Source organism: Typopeltis vanoorti, chromosome 13 (assembly GCF_054136105.1).
Source record: "Typopeltis vanoorti isolate ZY-2024b chromosome 13, IOZ_Tvanoo_1.0, whole genome shotgun sequence".
NCBI classification, from domain to species: domain Eukaryota; kingdom Metazoa; phylum Arthropoda; class Arachnida; order Uropygi; family Thelyphonidae; genus Typopeltis; species Typopeltis vanoorti.
The window spans coordinates 30,574,996-30,595,678 of record NC_143561.1 but is presented as its reverse complement, the minus strand read 5'-3'; the positions used below and the strand labels follow the sequence as shown (position 1 = coordinate 30,595,678).

The window sequence follows — 20,683 nt, the reverse complement described above, 5'->3', positions numbered from 1 at the left end:
CTTTTACCCCTTTGGCTGTAGTTCGAGAGTTTCTTTGGAATTCGGTTAATATTTATTCTCTGCACTTGATTCTTCCAATTTTCCCTGTATTGTTTGATTATGGTTTTACATAGATTTCTTTCAGAATGTCATATTTCTTTTATGGTCGAAATGAGTATATCCTGCTGTTCTTCTCATAAAACACATCTCTGCTGCTGTTATCTTCTGTTCATCTCTCTTCTTTAAAGTCCAGGCTTCACTTCTCTAGCAATTGGACTTTCAACTTATCAATTTCTAAAAAATTTCCAATATATTTATTACAAAACAAAACTCGTGTAAGTGGAACCACACAGTTCAAACCTACATTCTTCAAGGGTCAACTGTATATGTTATGCTGATGTAACATTCCTTGTAAATCAAATATAATTTCTGAGTTCAACCCTGTGATCTGTCTACAACAAAAAGCTGCTTGTTCATGTAGGTTTGAATCGAAATAAATATGTAAAAATTTATGATCATTTGGTTCGACTGTCAACAAACTAATAGTATACTTGACCTTGCCCCTTGAAAGTAGACATGAACTCCCTTTCAACTATTTGCTTCGCACCAAATGATGTCATATGAAATGCAGAATTGTAAGCTCGAATAATTTCAATAAATTGATGAGACTGTGGATTCTGCATTGTAATGAATGATAATAATGGTTCAGGAGGAACTGATTTCATTTAGTTTCACCTTTCCATTCAAACAACACATTTCAGGAGATTCATGTATTCTGTTATTTAAGTGCTTTATAGTGCTGACATACTGCAGTTATAGTACCGATCACAACTGTTGGATCAGTTGATTATCTTATATTACAATTATAAGAAAAAGCAGATCGTTCCTTATTATTCCAAGAAACTTCAATGTTTTCACTCTGTCTGTTTAGTCTCATACGCCTTGCCGCAGGAGTCAATCGGCTTATAGACCTTGCTCTTCATAATGGATATTGGAAAAAACATAAAATACTTATTAATAAACATAACAAATTTAACAATATCTGGCCACAAAATACTAGCCAGATGTTGTTCAACTGCAGTATTGGCTATGGAAGTAGGTAAAAAATAATAATAATCACTACTCCATAATCTGGAGGTGTACATTGATGAAAATGCACAAAAACCATCCTTTGGAACATCCCCTATCTGTTTTGAAGACATCAAAAACAGACTTTGCTTTATACACAAGTGTTTCAAAAGAGGGTATACAACTTTGGAATGACAATAGAAGATAAACAGTGATAGGTGAAAAATTTTTATTACCTTGCAAATATAGCATAACACTTGAAGTTTCAACACAGTTAATCCTGTTGCATACTACTAGTTTAGTTTTGAGATTAATTTCTTGTTGATTCCATATAAAGTTATTTTGCTCCTCACCATATCAGATTTGATTATTGATAAATTAAGGAAACTGATTGGCGATGTGCAATGACTTAATCAATTAAAGGGGAGAAAAATTAGCAGTGCCTTGAATCTTGAATCAGTTACTTACAGCATATCAGATTTGAGTGTTATCTGAGAAAGAGGACATTGTGGGGAAGATATAAAGAAACATTGCACCTCTCAGCAGCATGAGAAGTATAAGGTGCAGGCTAGGAAGGTGACAAGTGTAAGGGAGGAGAAATTGGATTGGCATATGAAAAAATATTGACTGTAGCAGTAAAGCAAAATCCTAAAGAATTCTATAGATATGTTTCTAATAGAAGAATAGCATTAGTTTGTTGGAGATATAGTGGAAATATTTCATGCAAGGTGGTTAAGAGTAATGTTGAATTAGCAATAGGAAGGTGGACAGAAGACTGACAGTTCAAGAATGAGAAGTGTTTAGAACTGTGTTTCCCTTAGATCTGGGCAAGAGGAGTAACTTCCCTTGGTCCTATATGAAGATATTAGGAACCTGACTAGAAAACCCCACATATCACAAACACAAATTTATTAAATAAGAGGTAAAAGTGAAATATTCTGAATCACTCTTATGGAACAAGAAATTTTATGGAATATATAGCAACTTATGAATTATGTCTTGGTTTTGTTACTCATCCAAACATTGCCAGCCCATCAACAGAACACTGACATATGCAATAATTAAATTCAGCTCTCTTTGATAACACAGCATTATGAAGGTATATTTATCAAGGTAGGAGGATAGAACTTATTTTATTTAATAGTTTATCTTCATTTATAACTTAATTATATTGGCATGATATGTGTGCCTCTATTTGTACTCTTTCCCTGAGCCCTGAAAATATTAGGAGAGGCCCTGCTTACCTATTAATAAGGCTGTGGAACTAGATGAGATAATATATTATGGGAATGTGCAAAGAGCTAGCATTGTCCTTGACTTGGTTGTTCAACAGAAGTGTGGCAAATATCTTCTTTGTTCTTCTAAGAACAATCCTAGAAAAGTAAAGAAGAGGGTAAAATAGTGCCATTATATAAGAGAAAATACAAGTCTGTTTTAAAACTACATGCCAATGTGTACATCAGATGTAGGAGTGAAGGGGCTGGTTAGAGACAGAATACAAATCTGGATGGATAAGAATGGAAGTCTTTCAAGAGAACAACATGGGTTTGTTAAGAGGAGGTCATGCTTTAATAACTTGGTTACATTTTATAAGTTACTGTCATACTAGAAGTTGCTTATACTGTGATTTATCTGGATTTTGCTAAAGTTTGAGTATTGCATAGTACATTACTGTTGAAATTGAGCAGGATGGTAGTCATTTGGTAGCTTGGTTGCAGCGATGTTGATTGATAGGAGCAAGCTAGTTGTGTATGGAGGTGCAATGTCTTAAAAAAAAAAGTGAATAGTTCTGGGACTACTTAAACACTTGTATCATTGACCTCATTCATGGTGTAAATGAGGATATTCAGTTTGCTGTTGATGCTAAATTAGGAACATTCCAGGACTGTTTTTTAGTATTAATCTGCAATTAAAGAATATAGAAAAAACTTTTTTTTGAGTAGTTTCTTGAAAATCTTTTTCACGCCATCAGTATAGTTACATGAATAAGATTTTTAAAAAAAATAGAAAATGGGTAATAACAGTACAGAATGAATATTTTCATTATATATGTTAACTGTTATTACTAATTTTGTAGTTCATTCTTGTAATGATCCTGATGATGTGAAACAAAAGATTTTCACAAAACTAGCTGAGAATTCAGTAAAAAATAGTTTACTTGTTCTGTCTTATTCTTTAATTGTGTAACAATACCAAAGAATGTTCCTAGCAATGTCAGGAAGTTCTGATGTTTTGTTACCCAGGGATTTGAATATAAGGTGCAATCAAAAAGTATGGTGAATGTTAAAATTCAAGAAAGTTTATTAACTTAAGTTAATCTCCTTCAAAGTAGTCCCTTTGACTACTTTGGAGATAAGTGTGCTTGCTGCACACTTATCCCCATATTTCTGCCACTTTTTGAAACAGTTCTGGAAGTTACCTTTCTTTAGTTCTTTAAAAAGGACTGCTTCAGTTTCTTGTATTGATGCAAAATGCCTTTCCCCTCATCAGTTTTAACTTTAGAAAGAACCAGAAGCCACAGGCTGCTAATTTGGATGAATATGGTGGATGTAGGCACAATAATTTTTTTTTTATTAAAACAGTTGAATAAGAAGTGTGCCATGCCACAGTGGAATATTGTTGTGGTGCAACAAAAAAAAAACATTTGTCAACTTCTGTGGTCTTTATCAATGCATATCATTCTGCAAATGTTCCAATACTCCTTTAATGTTCGGAGTTGACTGTAATGCTTCTAGATTACAAAGTCTGCCTGCACGATTCCCTCCAGATTAAAAAAGACAATTGACAGGACTTTGGATTTTGATTGGTGTATCTTCAGCTGAAGTGAGTTGGGTGTTTTCCATTGTGACCTCTGAATCTTAGTCTCAGGATCATAACTATACACCCAGGTTATGACATTTTGGAAAAATTTTGGATATAAAGTCAGGTTTGCACAATTTCAAGGAAATCACCAAACACTGCTCCTTTTGCTTTACATTTTCCTGACAATGATGCAAAGCACATGTATACACAAACTATGTGCAACTAAGTAAGTAAATTGATCAACTTGAAACTCATCACATGATTAATAGATATGAGATTATGTGATTCCCTTTCGGCTTCACTCTTCCTCTGATAGAGCTGTGGCTGCAGTAACCATGCTGTTGATCCCACCTTGTAGGTTGGTGCTAAAGAATGGGGATGTCATTTCAGTGTTGCCAAGTGTAAAGTTATGTCTTCACTGTCTTTCCAGGGCTTACACAGCTGTGCTGGAATCCAGCATGATTGTGTATTCTTATTAATAACATTTTCAGGGTAAATAAAATTTCTGAATGTGCTCACTTTTGCTGGGATTCTAGTCTGTGTTGTCCACATACTTAGCCAAGTTATGTTTTCATAATTAAAGTTTAGTATATTTGTTATAGAATAAGTTAATTTAAATATGAAATTTTACTACCTCTCCAGTTATCTAAAGCATTTGATTTTCTTTTTAGGCAACACTGCATGATATGATCACAAAGAACTTAGAAAAAATAAAGAAACCTCGAACCAGCAATGCTGATACGATGTACTAATGATACTTTTCGCATAGGATTGTCTGTGAAAAATTGTATATTCTTGTTCAGAGTATGTGGTTTATCTGTCAGAAGATAATGTATCCATATTATTTAAAAAAAGAAAAAAGTTCAGATTTTGCCAAACACCTTTGTTTTAAATAATTGGGAAAAGTGGACAAACCTGGTGTTTGGGCATATTTTTATCATAGAAAATTACATAAACTTTTGGTAATAAATTGTTTAAAGCTTTTTCTGTCTTCAAATCATTTTTAGTTTCATTATCAATTTTACCTTGGTTTCATTAAATTTTTTTGTAACTTGAAAAGAACAGTTTGTTTTAATATAAAAATCATAAATAAATTTTAAATATTCATTTAAAATTGTTTCAGTTTGAATGCAATCAAATGTTCTATGAAAAAAAATGATTATTCTCCCTTTAGTCATGAATGTAAGCTTTCTTGTGATAATCTTGCATGCATGCATACAGGGTTTTAACTATTAAAACTGCTCTGTTTTTTTAATTTCAAATTGGTCTTCTGCTTGCTCTAGTTCCAGTTTTGTGGCAATCAACAGAAAACTTATTCTTATTTAACTTTTTATTTTTAATATTTATTTTTGTTTCAATTGCATTATGCTATGCAATGACAATTTTATGTAATCATACTACAGCAGACATTAAAAGCTTTTTACTCAGGTTTTTTTTTTTTTTTTTAAATATATATAAACATTGATTTGAACAAATTTAAATATATATATAAATTGGGTGGGGGAGTTGAAAGAGATGCTTTGATAATTTAAGTGCACTAAGTAGCATCCAGCAGTAGTTATTGTAATTTTGTACATTGCAAAGTTTTGTCAGTCAGTGATATAAGGCAAAAAATGTTCTAATATTTCATTGTTCTCAGATTTTTTTTTGGGGGGGGGGGGGGTAAAATTACCATAGTTCAAGTGTGATTTTATATGAGATATAGCATTGCTTCAGGTTTCACAGTAGTGCAAAAATCTTTTCTCCCTTCTATCCAAAGTAAATATAAAGAATTTCCTGTTATTTTATAAATTAATGTATCTAACCCATACAAAATGAATTCTTATTAACAAGATCCCATTTTAGCATCAAGCATTACATCAAAACATTGAGGTAGTATTTATATAAACTTGCACTGATCTTTAGATGCTGCTACTTTATTTCATCTTAGTTAGATGAAAGAGCCATAGTCAATAAAGGTGATGTAGGGATCTTGCAGAATGATTAAATATGCTAGCGATATGGGCAAAGTTAAATGGCTGCCAGTTTAACATGGTTAAGTGTAAGGTAGTGCACTTTGGGAGGATGTGTACTGTATTGATGGAATTCAACTGTAAGAAGTTGACAAGGCAGGATACTTCGAGATTAGAGGGCATATTGCAAAGGTTGCCAAAACAGCACGTCAAATTACATGGTTGTTGAAGAATGCCTTGACAAGCAGGAATAGGGAAGTTATAAGTTCCCTATTCCTGGAATAGGGAACTTATAAGTGACAGATTGTGGCAGGTCTGTGGAATGCTTCCTGTAAGAATAGATTGAAGATCTGTGGGCTCCCAAAACTAGGTGATAGGTGTAAGAGAGGAGATATCATAGAAGCATATGTTATTAAGGGGTTTATAGGATCCACACTTTTTTTTGATACTGCAGGAGGAAGAACTAGGGGTCACGCCTAGAAATTGCATAAGAGTGTGGTTAACAAGGGTATTGGGACTGGATTTTTTGGTTGAAGGGGGTGGTGAATGGTTGGAATGCATTGTATTGTAAGTTTTAGTCTGTGAATGAGTTTTAGAGGTATGATAGGTATTGTGTGAATAATAGCTAGTATGTCAACATAAGATCACCCATAATGAGTCGTCTGACTTCATGGGGACCTGTTGAAATAAATTTTCCTTGGAGTTTTATATAGAGTAACTAGCATTTCCATACTTTCATGTCCATTATTTTAATAATTTGATCTTAAATCTTCTTATGAAATGTATTTTTCCAGTAGATGGTAAGAAACACTCTGCTACCTTTTTATAAGTGATTTGAACTCCATTCTTTCCAACCAAAAGATATATTCATTCTGTGTTATAAAAGCACTTCCATTTCTGATTAAAAAAAAATAACTTTTAGATTGCCATCAGTAATAAATAAGAGTAATCAGTCCAACTGTAATGCATGTGGGATCCCCTTTTAAACTGCTCAAAATCTCTTCTGTCAAGAAAATAGTTAGAAATATAACCATTCAACACAACTTCCTTCTCTCCCAAATCCATTGAAGTATTTTATGTATTTCTCTATCTAGTATGCTCTATTTCTTTAATTTGTATATAAAATATTGTATTTGCCTTACTGAAATCTATCCATAGGATCAATTTTTTTGCAGTATTAATTTAAGGCTGAAGGATGGAGACTGTGCTTTCTTCAGAAAATCAGTTAAGATAAACTCTACCTACTTACTCCCTTTGTGTGTGAGGGAGGGGAGGGGGGAGGAAAGTGCTTAGAATACTTATTTTTATTCATATCAAAATAAGTTTTGTAAAACAGGACTTGCCTTTTGTTCAGTCATGTTCCATTGTTCTGGGAATATTAATATATAAGGGCTTCTTTAGGATCCATTTAACAACAAATGCATAAAATTTTCCCTACCATCTGGCTGGAAGATATATGCAACAGAGGCACAAACCTTAATACCTGCAGTTGTTTTGACATAATCCTAACCATCATCAACAGTTTCCTTCCAGTGATATTAATCATCCTTTAATTTCTGTTTATTTTTGTGGATTGTGTGTGTGTGCACAAGTGTATGCATGCATGTGCACACATAATGAAAATTAAAATTTATTTTCAGTGTTAAATTGATGTAGCTGATACGCTGTTGCATGAAGTACATTCATTAAATAATCAAGACATTGCAAGATATATTGTTGGAAGTTTTTCCACTTGATTCTACTATAAATTAAAGGTACCAAGAAATTATATACTTGGTTTGATCCTTTACCCAAGTGTAAGCAAACAAAGTTTGTGCCAGAAGTATTTTCAGGATTGGGGAAACTTGTACATAGAAGCTAATGACTTCACATCACTTGCCTTAGTATCCCAGTCCTGAAAATATTTCAGGCGAACTTTGTTTGCTTACACTTGGAATAAGGATTAAACCAAGTATACAGTTACTTGGTACCTTTAATTTATAGCATAACCAAGTAGAAAAAATTCCAACAACTATCTCTAATCCAACGTATTTTAATAATAAGGTGTGACATCTTTTGGCAACTTGTATATGAAAATGACTTCTGCATTACTGCAACTTTAGTATCACCTCTGGATCTTGCTCCCACTGATGAGACCTCAATAAAGGTTCAAACCAGTCTGGGTAGTGACCCTTCCCATAATGTAGCATTATGCATGTCCATAAGGATATGTGCTTTGCATCATGAGATACTATGGCAAGTCATTAGCTTCTATGTATGTACATGTTGTCCTGAAAATATTTCAGCTGCAAACTTTGTTTGCTTACGCTTGGATAAAGGATTAAACCAAGTACAGTAAGATCCCCATTTAACACTATGCTGATTCACTGAGTTTTTTTTTCTGAACCCTAAAAAAAAAAAAAAACTCTAAATGTTCCATGATTCGACATAACATTGTGCTACTCGAAGCCTAAAAAAAAACACTAAATTTATGCTGATTCAATTTATCGCTGTATTTCCCTTGATTTGTATATAATATGATTATTCCCAAACCAATCAGCGAAAGATTAAAACAAAATTGATATGAAAAAGAATTTTGCTTGACATTAAAGTATGGGTGCTGAGGCTATTAGAAAAAGGTGAATGTCAAAATTGGAGTTGCTTTAAATGTCTACTTCTATTATATGAATGATTTTAAAAAACAAGCACAAAGTTAAGTGTTCAGAAACCACATCTTCTGCAATAAAGGTAGCCCGATACAGAAGCAATGTTTTAGAGGAAATGGAGAAATGTCTTTCCATTTAGATTGATGATGATTAAGTCAGGCAATAATCATAGAAAAGGCCAGGAGTATTTTTAATCATATTCAAAAACAGAGGATACGAGCAAAAATGTTGCAGCTAGCAGAAGTTGGTTCGATAGATTTAAATTTAAAAAAAAAAAAAAAAAGCAACCTCTACAACATTTGAATCACTGGAGAAGCCATGAGTGCAAATACTGAAGCTGCTTCAGCCTCTACGTAGACTTTAAGAGCCATAATTGAAAGAGGAAATTATCCTCCCAAACTTGTTTTTAATGTTGATGAAATGGGACTTTTCTGGAAGAGAATGCCAAAGTGCACATTTATGTCGTGCGAGCACCAGGATTCAAAGCTGCAAAAGACTGTTTAACCCTTCTTCTGGGTGGTAATGCCAATGGCGATTTCAAATTAAAAGTATCATTCCTAAACACCAAGAGCCATGAAAGGAAAGGTAATATAAAAATAACTTAAAATGATAGTAAAACTTGTTTATTTTTGATCGTGTGTTCCCTATCCCTATTTACATCAAATTCCTGCCATGTACCCTCAAGAGGTGTATAAGATATGATAGCACTAAATGAAAAATTTACATCATTACTAACTTCCTATCTACAATTTTCCTCCAAATTAGTCTGTTACCTGTCAAGACTCCAACATTACCAGATCTTATATTTCTCTCTTCTTAGGCACTTTTCACCATATCAATCCACCTATACCTTGGTCTTTTTTCTGCTAACCTGGCAGAGAATACTTGTTTTGCTAATCCTTCCTCTTCCATTCTGTTTAAGTGACCACCTGAGATTAGCTCTGCTAACACATTCCTGGACGCTGACAATGTCAAGTTCTTTCCTAATACTGTTCATGCCTCTATCTTTCTCAGGACTCTTGTATCTGCAGTCTAGTCTTTGGTCAAGTGTTTTACTTCTGACCCCAGCTCTCAGATCCATAAGTTAAAATTGGTTTGAACACTGTCTTGTATATAGCTAATTTAGTGTTTTGACTAATTTCTCTCTTATTCCATATTTAATTTACCATCTTCACTGAAAATCGTGTCTAAGTAGCTGAAATAGCTGTTTTACTTGTTCTATAGGTTCCCCATTCACAATGCAGTTCATATTGTCAATGCTTCTGCTTTTTTTCATTGTCTTTGTCTTGTTATTGCTGACCTTCATACCATATCTATTACAACAGTTATTCAATTTAGTCAAGGAATCTTGCTTACTTCTAGTAGATTTATTTAGAAGTATAACATCATCTGCATAACGTGAAGAACTGAGATTAACATCTCCAATTTTGATATCAGGCTTAATACCACTTTTCTTCATAATTTTCTCTGTACTTCAATTCTAACTGCTGACTTTCAACTCAAATAAAGACTAAGTATTGCTTGATATAATACCCCATTAACACCATACAGCTGTAGTGTTTTGAATAGCTTCTCTCTCTCTTGGCACCTTGTCATATGCCTTTTCCAGATCTACTAAAGTTGAATACAGATCTTTGTTATATTCCCATGATTTCTCATCTATTTGTCACAAAGTGAAAATCTGATCCTGACAGCCTATGTTTGGCCTGAATCCAGCTTGTTCTTCACCAAGCTTTTCTTCCACAATCTTTCTCAACCATTTCTCAAGTATACTTGCATATATCTTACCAGGAACACTCAGCAGAGAAATACTTCTGTAATTCTCACATTCAGTTTTATTTCCCTTTTTTATAAGTACTATGAGAGCTTTACTCCAATCATTGGGAATTTGTCCCTCTGTCCAGACCTTCTGAATTATGCAGTGCAGCCATTGTAAGACTTTTATACGTCCATACTTGGGCATTTCTGTCTCAAAATGAAAAATAGCATTTTGAGTGGTTGAGAATACCCAGTTTTTTAGATGCTGAAGAAGTGACTGATGTGTGTTTATGCCAGGAGAGACTGGAGGTAAATGTTAGACAAGATTCTGTTTAAGTGGCATTAAAGATGATCAGATCAGTGCTTAAAGGACTAGTTTAAGATTATCTTGAAGCTTTGTCTGAATAACTGCATGGTTTGTTCAATGAGTAGGATTGAATGGCCACAACTGCAGTGATGGCAAAGCTTGAGAGAGATCCATCCACCATGACATGCAGTTAGCAACAGAGAAAAAGTTGGTTACCTAGTTACAGAGGATAACAGGTAGACCAAAGGATGTCAATTTGCTTAGCAGGTCATGATGTCAGAGAAGATCTGAAACTTTTGAAATGCTAAGAGTGATATCATGTTTCTTAGAACCTTCTCTCTCACATGTCCAGTAGTTGGTAATCCAGCTAAGAGGTCAGCCATGGACCGTAAATGGTGGAATCTATACTGGTAATCACTGATTACCTGTTCGGCACTTAGGGACCTCTAGATTTTGGCTATTGATGAATTTCTCCAGTATTTTGGAGCAGATTGAGGTTATGAAGGTATTTGGATAGTAGTGTGATGGTAGACTTTTTTTTTTTTGGAATAGGTTGGATAATAATAATCATATGTGGTACCCCCAATCCTTTTGGAGGTGGGAGGGTTGAGCCATCCTGATAAGGGATTAGGTATTTTTTTTTTTTTTTTACTGTAGATCTGTGTATTCTACAGTCCCTCAGAACAAGGCCGGTTTGCAAAAAAAAACCATCTACCACCATTTGAGACCGCCTTACTCACCTTTAGAAAGAGACCAGATAAAGCATGTGTGAGAAGTTGGATCCAGTGGCCTTAGCAAAGTACTGGAAGGCAAGAGTTTTCTGCTGCTGACCTTCATGAAGTTAGATTTAGATCTGCTGATCGCTGTTGTGTATTTATTGCATGCTTTAGTATAGGCTGGGTATGAAGCTGAAGTTCTCGATGCAAGCCACTTGCAGTCAGCTGTTTTTTTTCTTCAATGGTTTTGATACTCTTTCTGTTGAACCAGAGAGAGAATTTTGGGAACAATGGAGCATAAAGTCTCCATGCCAGTGAGGATAATTTCTGAGAGGATACTTGTACAAGATTGTGATCTTGTGCAATATGAGAGGACCTCTACACTGTATATGGAATAAGAATTGGTTAAAAAGAGATCAAGAGTTTTGGGAGAGTTAAGGTTATCAGGAATTTGAGTAGGTTGATGATTGATTTGCATTAAATCACTACTTATGGCAAAGACTTCCACATCTCATCCAGCTTGGTCAGTGGTTTAGAAAAGGGGAGCCTGTTAGAATTGTGGATATTAAGGTCACCTAGAAAGGTGGCCTCACTATATTTGTTAGCTCGATTCCACATAGTTGAGCTTTATGGAAAGAAAGATCAGTGATGTTTGGAGTCCAGTAAATATACAGATGAATGCTAAATGTCAAAGAAAACCATGAACCAGAGGTCAAAAGCAAGGGATTCTAAATTTACCATTCTCTGGTAAGCGATGTCAAATCTCACAAATTAGGCTGAGAAATTTCTTTCCGTGAAAGGAATTGTGGAGTGTGTAATTTGGTCATTGAAGGTGAACGGTAATGAATGTATCTGTAATTTGGATTTCTGTCAGAGGCCTGGTCTGGATGACTAAGTATTTTGTCAGGGATGATAGTAAATTAGATGTGAAAACGAGTCTTCATTGAGGAGTTTTTGGCATGATGTGCTTGATCTGTTGTTTTTGCTGGGAATGAGACAATCTTCCTCAAACCAATGGCAGTGTTTCATTGTTGGTTCAATTTATGGTTAGATGGACAGATAGTGAGAGGAGACAAATGCCTGGGCATTACACCCATGCCAAATGCAGCCAGTTGATCTCCTTACCATAACCTGGCTTTGACAGTGGCTCCTGCATGTTACTGCTCAGACTCCTTCTCCAGGCATGACCTGCCAGAGTATGTGACAGTTGACTGGTGGAAGCTTGTCCTTAGGAGAAGCGAGAAAAGTGGAGATTTTTTTTTTTTTTTGATGGGGCAAAAGGCAATAAAAAATGTACAGTGGTTTTAAAACTTTCACTATGCATTCACTAATGCCCTTCTACATAAGGGACAGGAATGAGTTATTTCTTCTGTATTTCAAGTGTTAGAAATACCATAATTGTTAAAAGCTCTGATGAAAGAGCTTCCTGACTTTGTTTCAATGTTGTTGCCAGTTTTTATAGTTCTGATCTTTTTATTGTTGATTTTATTATTATTGTTCCTCCAGGGCAGTTTTTCAAACTTCAGATATCTGCATACCACTTAAATTTTCATTATTACAAGTACCCTCTAATTAATTTAAAATAAATAAATTAATAAAAAAATTAATTTTAAATATTAATTAAAATTAAATATCTATTTTATTTGAATTTATATGTTCATGTAAACGAAAAATATGATTTATTTTAAAATTTTGGTTCTCTAGAGATGTCAGATGACACACTCATCAATTTCATTTGATCCAGATGCAATATCAACGTTTTCTTGTTGCTTACAGCTACCTGTATTTGCTATATTGCTCTCTTTTGGGGGTTTTATAAATCCAATCTTTAACCAATGATCCATACGTAAGAATTTGAAAGCTAAAAAAAAATACTGTATTTACTCGAATATAACTAACTTTTTTCCCAAAATTAAAGCTAAAAAATCATGGTGCGAGATACGTCCGGGAATTTTCGGAAACTAAAGTTTTCAGAAAAAACTGAAAATGGTGCGACTTACCGAGAAGCTCCTATTTGCTATCACTACTTTTGCCATCGAGAACAGTTTCTTTGTGTGCATTGTCAAAGTCATCTACCCAAATAGCATCATCATCTTTCCCATTATTTCAAGCACAAATTACCAGTCATTTACAAGACTCGAGATACAAAGAGCAGCGAAGAACTGCATATGATTGGTGTGGCATTAACAAAAGATCGTGCATACCAAAGACAAATTAGCATTTCAACAGTTGATTTGAAATGCTAATTCCCTTCAACCGAATTCCATAATATCTGAAACACATTCACTATATATTTCTTAGTTTTAACACGTTAACGACGGGGATGGTGCCAAGCAAAACCATATGTTCCACCGGCAACATATGGTTTTGCTTGGTCTGTACAACAGTTTCTGTTGGAGAGGGGATGTGATTCATTAGTTAGTGCCGTTTTATCCCAGTTTTCTCTAATTGCACTGTTTGTTGAAAAATATGACTCCTTTAATTATGCATAGTCGATAATTGCCATGTACCTCTTAACGACCTTTTGCAAACCCTGGGGGTACGCGTACCACACTTTGAGAAACACTGCTCCAGGGAATCGAAGATTTAAGAGAGACCATATCTCACCCACACCAGCTGTCATACTATGACAGCTGGTGTGGGTGATGTAGGCATCTAATTACTTCAACAGGCAAACTGTTGTACTCACTCATTCCACAAATGCTCCCTTGACCTCTCCTTCCATATAATGAAAAAAATTTATTGACTGATATCCTGTAATGCCATCTCAAAAGTTTATAGCGCTATCATATTATCCTCTATTTCTTCTGTCTACTATTGTTTGCAGTCCACATACTATGTCTATCATGTAAGGATATGGAAGCCATATTAATAGATTGCCAAATGAAAGGTGGACAAAATTAAGCACTCAGTAGATAGCAAGAGAAGGAAAGGTCACTAAAGAACAAGGAGGGTGGGATGATCTATGATGGTTTGACGTAAGATGGTGGACATTGGCTAAAGACAGAACTGGAAAATTAAAGGTAAAGCTTATATCCAGCAGTGGATGGGAAAAGGTTAAAGAAGACCCTTGAATTTCAATTTTCCATTCACTATACAAGATCTCTAGCCTTGTCAATTACCCCAACATTATCTCACCAATATAATACACCATTGGATATCTCATCACACCCAAGTTGCATAACTTTGCATAGTGCAATTAAAGTGAATTGATAGCCATTATCATTTGCCTACACATCCAGCTATTCAAATCTCCCTGTAAATGCTGTATACAATATCAGCATCTGATTGACCTGCCTATCATTGCATCATCAGCAAGCAATGGAAGATTCTTTCTAATATTATTAACATAGATTAAACAATGATGATCCAAGAACTGATCCCTGAGATGCCACCACTGGTCACTTTAAATCTGTCAGATCCCCCCCCCTCCTCTTATATAACACTTCATAATTGTCCACTCAAACCAATATTTTATATTCTTGCAACAACCTTTCACGTAGTATTGTATTAAATACCTTATCAAAGTCTAACAATATTATGGTGTATCCATTTCCTTCATCTAACTTGGCTATAATATGATTGTAAAATATGAGCAAATTGCTCAGAGATAACACCTCTTTAGTAAATCCATGCTATTCTTTGCAAAATATAGCTTATTTGTTCATCCATTTCTGTATCCGAGTTCTCACCAAATTCTTTAAAATCTGCAGTCACTCCAGATATATATCAAAAAGTCATATTTCCTGGAGTACAGTGCCATCAATGTGATACATGGCTTGTAATCTATTTATCCCAAAATGCATAAGTTTACATTAAAAACTCCCACCCATTAACTTTTGCCAATACTGACAGCCTATTTAAATCGTCCTGCAAACTCTCCACATCCTTTGTGTAACAGAGTTCCATGTGGTATTCTGTCAAAAGCCTTTGCAAAACCATCATGTAGCCATTTCCTTCATCCAACTCAGTTGTTATGCTAAGGCATGACTGACCCTCATAGTCATTTTTATCTACCCATTCTTCAATCCTCTTTTTTACCAATTTTTCTAGTATTCTTACCACCCTGCCTAAGATACTGGTTGGTCTATAATTTGCTACTGCACTCTTAGAGCATCCCTTATACAAGGGAATTATTTTGCCCTCGTTCTCCCTTGGAACTCTACTAGAGCTGAGATTTAAAGAACCTAGTCAGAGGCATTGCCAGTTCCCTTGCACATTTATGCAGAACCCTAGCTGATATCCCATCTAATTCCATTGCCGTATTTGCATTGAGATTCTGCAATATCCTGAGAACCTCAGATTCATTCATCTCTGTTCCCACATTACTGTCTGTCACATGTCAAAGCAGTAACCTCACTTGGATGATATACCCTTGCAGAGCAGTCCCTCAGTAACTATTTTATCTGCTTCTTTCTCCTTGTGACAATCCTCGCTCATTAAGGTTAATCTTCCATAGTCATTCATCCTCTTACCTGCCACATAATGAAAGAACTCTTTGGGATTTCCTTTGGCCTGTTCAGCTAGATGCTACAATTTCAAAAGTCAAGACCGCATGGTCACTTTCACCAATTGGAGGCAATGTTGTCACGTTAGTTATGGATAGCTCTTGATCCTCTGACCACGTCAATACTCTCCCACCTCTAGTCCCCTCCATCACATGCTGCCTTAAATAATTATCTCTTAGCAGGTGTATAAATTTCATTTTTAATCATCATATGATCTTTCTTCCTTCCAGTCTATATCTCTATAGTTGAAGTACCCCATAATAATTGCCCAACCTGTACTCGTACTAATTTGGTGATTCATATCTTCCAGATTATCTGTGGAACTTCCTCGCCTATAGCAACAACCAACTGTATGTTTTGTCTTACTCGCCTTAATCTCACACCAGATTACTCCAAATGAACAGCCATCTGTTGTCTACTATTTTTGGTTGCAATTCATCTGCAGTACTCCCATCCCATCCTATCTTCTCTATCTTCCCTGAAAATACTAAACCTGTCAATTTCAATCTTTGTAGTTACCTCATCTGCTGTTAACCAATACTCTCACTAATGCTTATAACATTTGACAAAGTTGTACTAACCAATGCCAAAAACTCCTCCTCTTGTTCCTGATACTTCTGGCATTAGTATATAGAAACTGTAGCATCCCTTTAGTCCACCCACCTTTACTTTCTAAATTGACTGCCATATTCAATATTTTTGCTTGAGAGAATAGATTCCTCACTTGGTCATTCTCACACTCATTCACTTCATGGGTGACTTCACTCAAACTCACTTGCTTCCACATTGCTTAAGTTTTTGTGAAACTTATAATATTCTCTATTTCTGTGGTAGCATAACATTCAAGTTGTTAAGCACCTTGAACTAGAAAGATTGTTTTAATGAATATATTGAGACTCTTATTGTCCTGTTCCTTCACCCATTCCCCAAACATGAAAATGTTAATTGCTGCATTATCACAAATTAATTTGACATATTGAATTTAACATAATGGAATTAATACCTGTGTTTTTAAGAATTGACCTTTTTTTTTAATGTTACAGAAGCACAAGGTTTTTTTTTCTCTCAGTCAGGCAAATGCCTTTAAAAATTTAAAAACATCAATCTGAAATGTCTGATGTCTAATTATTTTTCTGGAATAGTGCAATTAAAATGATTTTATCCTAGCCGACTTTCAAAAAACAGTTCCACAGTGAATGATGCTAATTGCAACTCTGCCATTTTTAAGAATAGGATATACAAAATTCAATTTGTGATTTTAAAAATGCCATCTGTCTGTAACATTTTTTCTGAATTTAATGTAGCTTCTGCCATTTATAAATAAAAGGTAGAGAATCTTTATTTTCCAAAGGAAGATCCTTTAGTACCAACCAAATTTTGGAAATTGGTAGGTACCCATATTCATCCTTAACCATTCCCCTTGTGGGGTACCTGTCTGTTGTGGAGGGATCTCCCAGTGATGGTACTGACCATTTTCATTCTCCCTCTTTTTTTTCTTTGCATTACTGGCATGCAGTGGAACTTAACATCCAGAAAGGTGGTTTTGCTCTGCTTTGGCAATATGGGCAGTCTGGTGTCAGGGACCTAAGGCTTCCTGTGCTGCAAGTATAGTGTCCAGGGTAACCCTTGTGTTCCTCTCCCAAATACAGTCATTGTTTGCTGGTGGGTGAAGGAAGCTCTGGTGCAGAAAAAAATCCTTTGAGTATAAATTTTTCAGGAGTCCTCACAAGGTCTCATCTAAGTGCTAATACAATAGATATATTTAATCATAGAAGTAAAAACAAAATGCATGTACCAGTGAAATAAGTTTTCGTTTTACTCATCCATACAACAAGTGAAAAGCCAAGAAGCAAAATGACATGGTTCTTTATTCAAAAGAGTTTAAGGCTGGCAGGATCTCCCAGAAGTTTTTTTTTAATAAAAAATAAACTACGATCTAGTGATATCCTTGTGGGAAACACGTTAGCAACATTCAGAAAAATTACTCAGTTCAACATCATTTGGTGGAATACTAATTAAAGTAACACTTCATAAATCCATAACCAGGGCTGTACTTGCGCTTTTTCTGAAGTGCTAGTGTTCTGAGCCTCCTCCCTCATTGTTTGCCCTAATTTTTCGGGTCCCCAACTAGAGCTTCGTGCATAAGTACTATCCTGGTGATAACAGAATATGATCTTGATGTTCCAGATGATGAAATAAGTTCAGAACTTAAACATCAGCGAATGACAGGTGTGTGTGGGGTGCATCATGATACACCTAAGCCTCCAACATCTGTAAAAGCAGGGTATCTAAATTGTCCTGTTAGGCTGGTCATCCCTAATAAACTTGTAAATATGGGAATCCCTGAACTGCTGCCTGCCAAAGCTCCACTACGTGTGCCTGATGTGGTAGTAAAGAGCATAACGATAAATCTTGCTCTACAAAGAAAGCTAAATGTGTCGCGGATTGTCTACCCTACCCCATGCAGGTGAAAGGATGAAAAAGAAAAACGTATTTCTACAGTGGAACTATTTTGGGTTTTGCACCACAATATCGTTCTGCTGCAGAAACAAATCTTTGTTTCTGTCTACAGGAAACATTTAAGATCCAACCTTAAGGTTGCTTGGTGTATGGGTTACTGGTGCAAGAACAGCAAAGGTTACAGCAATACACAAGGTTCTACCTTAAGGAATTTTGATACGTGCTTGTCTGATGGTGGAGCAGCTGGTTAATACTGTGCTGGAAGCAGTAGCAATTTGCTTATTTGGGATTTCTTATTACAGTATGTTCAATTTATTTACTAATGGATTGTGAGTTAAATGAGATTAAACTTGATAATCTTATATTGCAACTGCCTCAGGCCATTCTTTTTGTCACTTACTGTTATAGACAACTATTTGGGCTAGTGCCAACATGAATGATTGAGATAGAGTCATTGAGCTAATACTCGATAATCATGACCTCTCCACTTTAAATAATAGTCTATACCTTTTTCCATATTTTTGCAGTGCATCTTACAATCTGTTTCCCCTATCTTTTCCACATTTAGGATGTTAAAGAGAACATCTGTGGAAGTAATTTTCCTGTTTGCATCGTCTTCACAGGAACCATGTTCTGCTGTGTGTGGAAAATGTAAAAGCATGGTGGCTGGAATGCTTTTAACCATCTTGTAAAATTCAATTCTGAAGCCGTCAAATACCAATCATTTAAGTAGTGAAGTATGATTGTTGAATTCCCTTAGTCTGTTTTTTTAAGTGTAATGATTTCATCAATGTCTCATAAACTTAGTGTCTTTCTCCAATGCTTTGATATTGTTGGCTGATGACTGTTTAATTTAATATCAAATGAAATAATTATACTTAAAGCAGACAGGGAATTCAACAGTTAAAAACCATGGATCCAATTTACATCAATAATCAAACAACTAGTGCAAAAATTGTATGGGATAAAATCCGGAAAATAAAAGGCTGACAAATATAAGAATGCGCATTTTGTCGACCTTGGAAAATAATGGATGTATAGTTTTATATACATCATGTTATATACAGTTTTATATACATTATATAACGATGTCAGGAAGGGCATCTGGTTGGAAAACTTCAGTGCCAACTCAAACTATGATTATAAGTCAAAGAGAAAATGATATAAGGGCTAGGGCGTACCCCTTAAGCGACGCGCAGCCACATCGCCCTACAGGTGCGAGAAGTGGACGAGGGCTACCGCATTAAGGACGGGTGTGGTTAAAGAAGCGAGCCCAGCAGGTGGAGAGGATGTTGCGAGTGAGAACACTGAATGTTGGAAGCATGACTGGAAGGGGAAGAGAGGTGGCAGATATGATGAGGAAGAGGAAGTTGGACATTTTATGTGTGCAGGAGGCAAGGTGGAAGGGAGGAAAGGCAAAGGAACTGGGAGATGGATATAAATTGTTCTACTCTGGAGCGAATAACAAGGGAAGAAATGGTGTAGGAATTGTGGTGTGTGGCAGAATGAAGGGTGAAGTACTGGCCGTGGGTAGAAGGAACGACAGGATCATGCGAATGAAATTGGGTCTTGGAGAAGAGCAGATGGTCGTATTATGTGTATATGCCCCGCAAGTTGGTTGTACAGCAGAGGAAAAAGATGAGTTCTGGATCGTGTTAGATGAAGAAATAAGGGAATTGGAAGAAAATGAGATGGTGATTGTCGGAGGAGACTTGAACGGGCACATAGGAAGACAGAATAGAGACTGAAAGGGTGCATGGTGGCCACGGAGTGGGAATGATGAACCAGGAAGGAGAGAGGGTTGTGGACTTTGCAGTAGCGTTTGATCTGGCAATTGTGAACTCGTTTTTCTACAAGAGTTAAGAACATTTGATAACATTTAGGAGTGGTAACAACAGCTCACAAATTGGCTACATTTTGACTAGAAGAAAACATCTTAAGGTTGTTACAAATTGTAAAGTAATTCCAACAGATCAAGTAGCACAACAGCACCGACTGCTGTGCGCAGATTTTAAAATAAGATCGAAGATAAGAACTTCTAGATGCCGTGGGATGAAGACGATTAAGTGGTTTCGCTTAAAAGAGGAGAGTGCGAGCAATCGTTTTAGGGAGAGGGTGTTAGAGAGGATTTCGGATGGACTGGAAAGTGTACAAGATTGGTGGAAACATAATTCAAAAGTAATCCTGAGCTGTGCAATCGACGTGCTTGGTGAGACATCTGGAAAGATTAGAGAGCAGAAGGAGGGTTGGTGGTGGAATAATGATGTGACAGCTAAGAGGAAGACAAAGCAGAAGTGGGATGAGTCAAGAGTGGAAGAGGACAGAGAGGTGTACAAAGAGAGAAAGCAAGAAGCCAAGAGAGTTGTGGCACAGGCGAAGGCCATGGCATATCAAGATCTGTATGATCAATTATAAACAACAGAAGGACAGAGAAAAATTTACCAACTAGCGAAATGTAGAAATAAAGCAGCAAAGGACATCTTACATG

The 20,683-nt window shown here is 35.7% G+C and overlaps 1 protein-coding gene across 2 annotated transcripts in view; it reads left to right on the top strand.

Moving 5' to 3' along the window:
* The window catches only part of REG (proteasome regulator gamma), a 146,419-nt gene extending 141,141 nt beyond the window's left edge, over window positions 1-5,278 (top strand). For both annotated transcript variants that reach the window (XM_090402845.1, XM_090402846.1), the window contains exon 10: window positions 4,521-5,278. In XM_090402845.1, the coding sequence (XP_090258971.1) occupies window positions 4,521-4,601 (81 nt within the window). In that variant the 3' untranslated portion in view covers window positions 4,602-5,278. The remainder of the gene's footprint in view (window positions 1-4,520) is intronic.
* The last annotated feature ends 15,405 nt before the right edge of the window (window positions 5,279-20,683 follow it).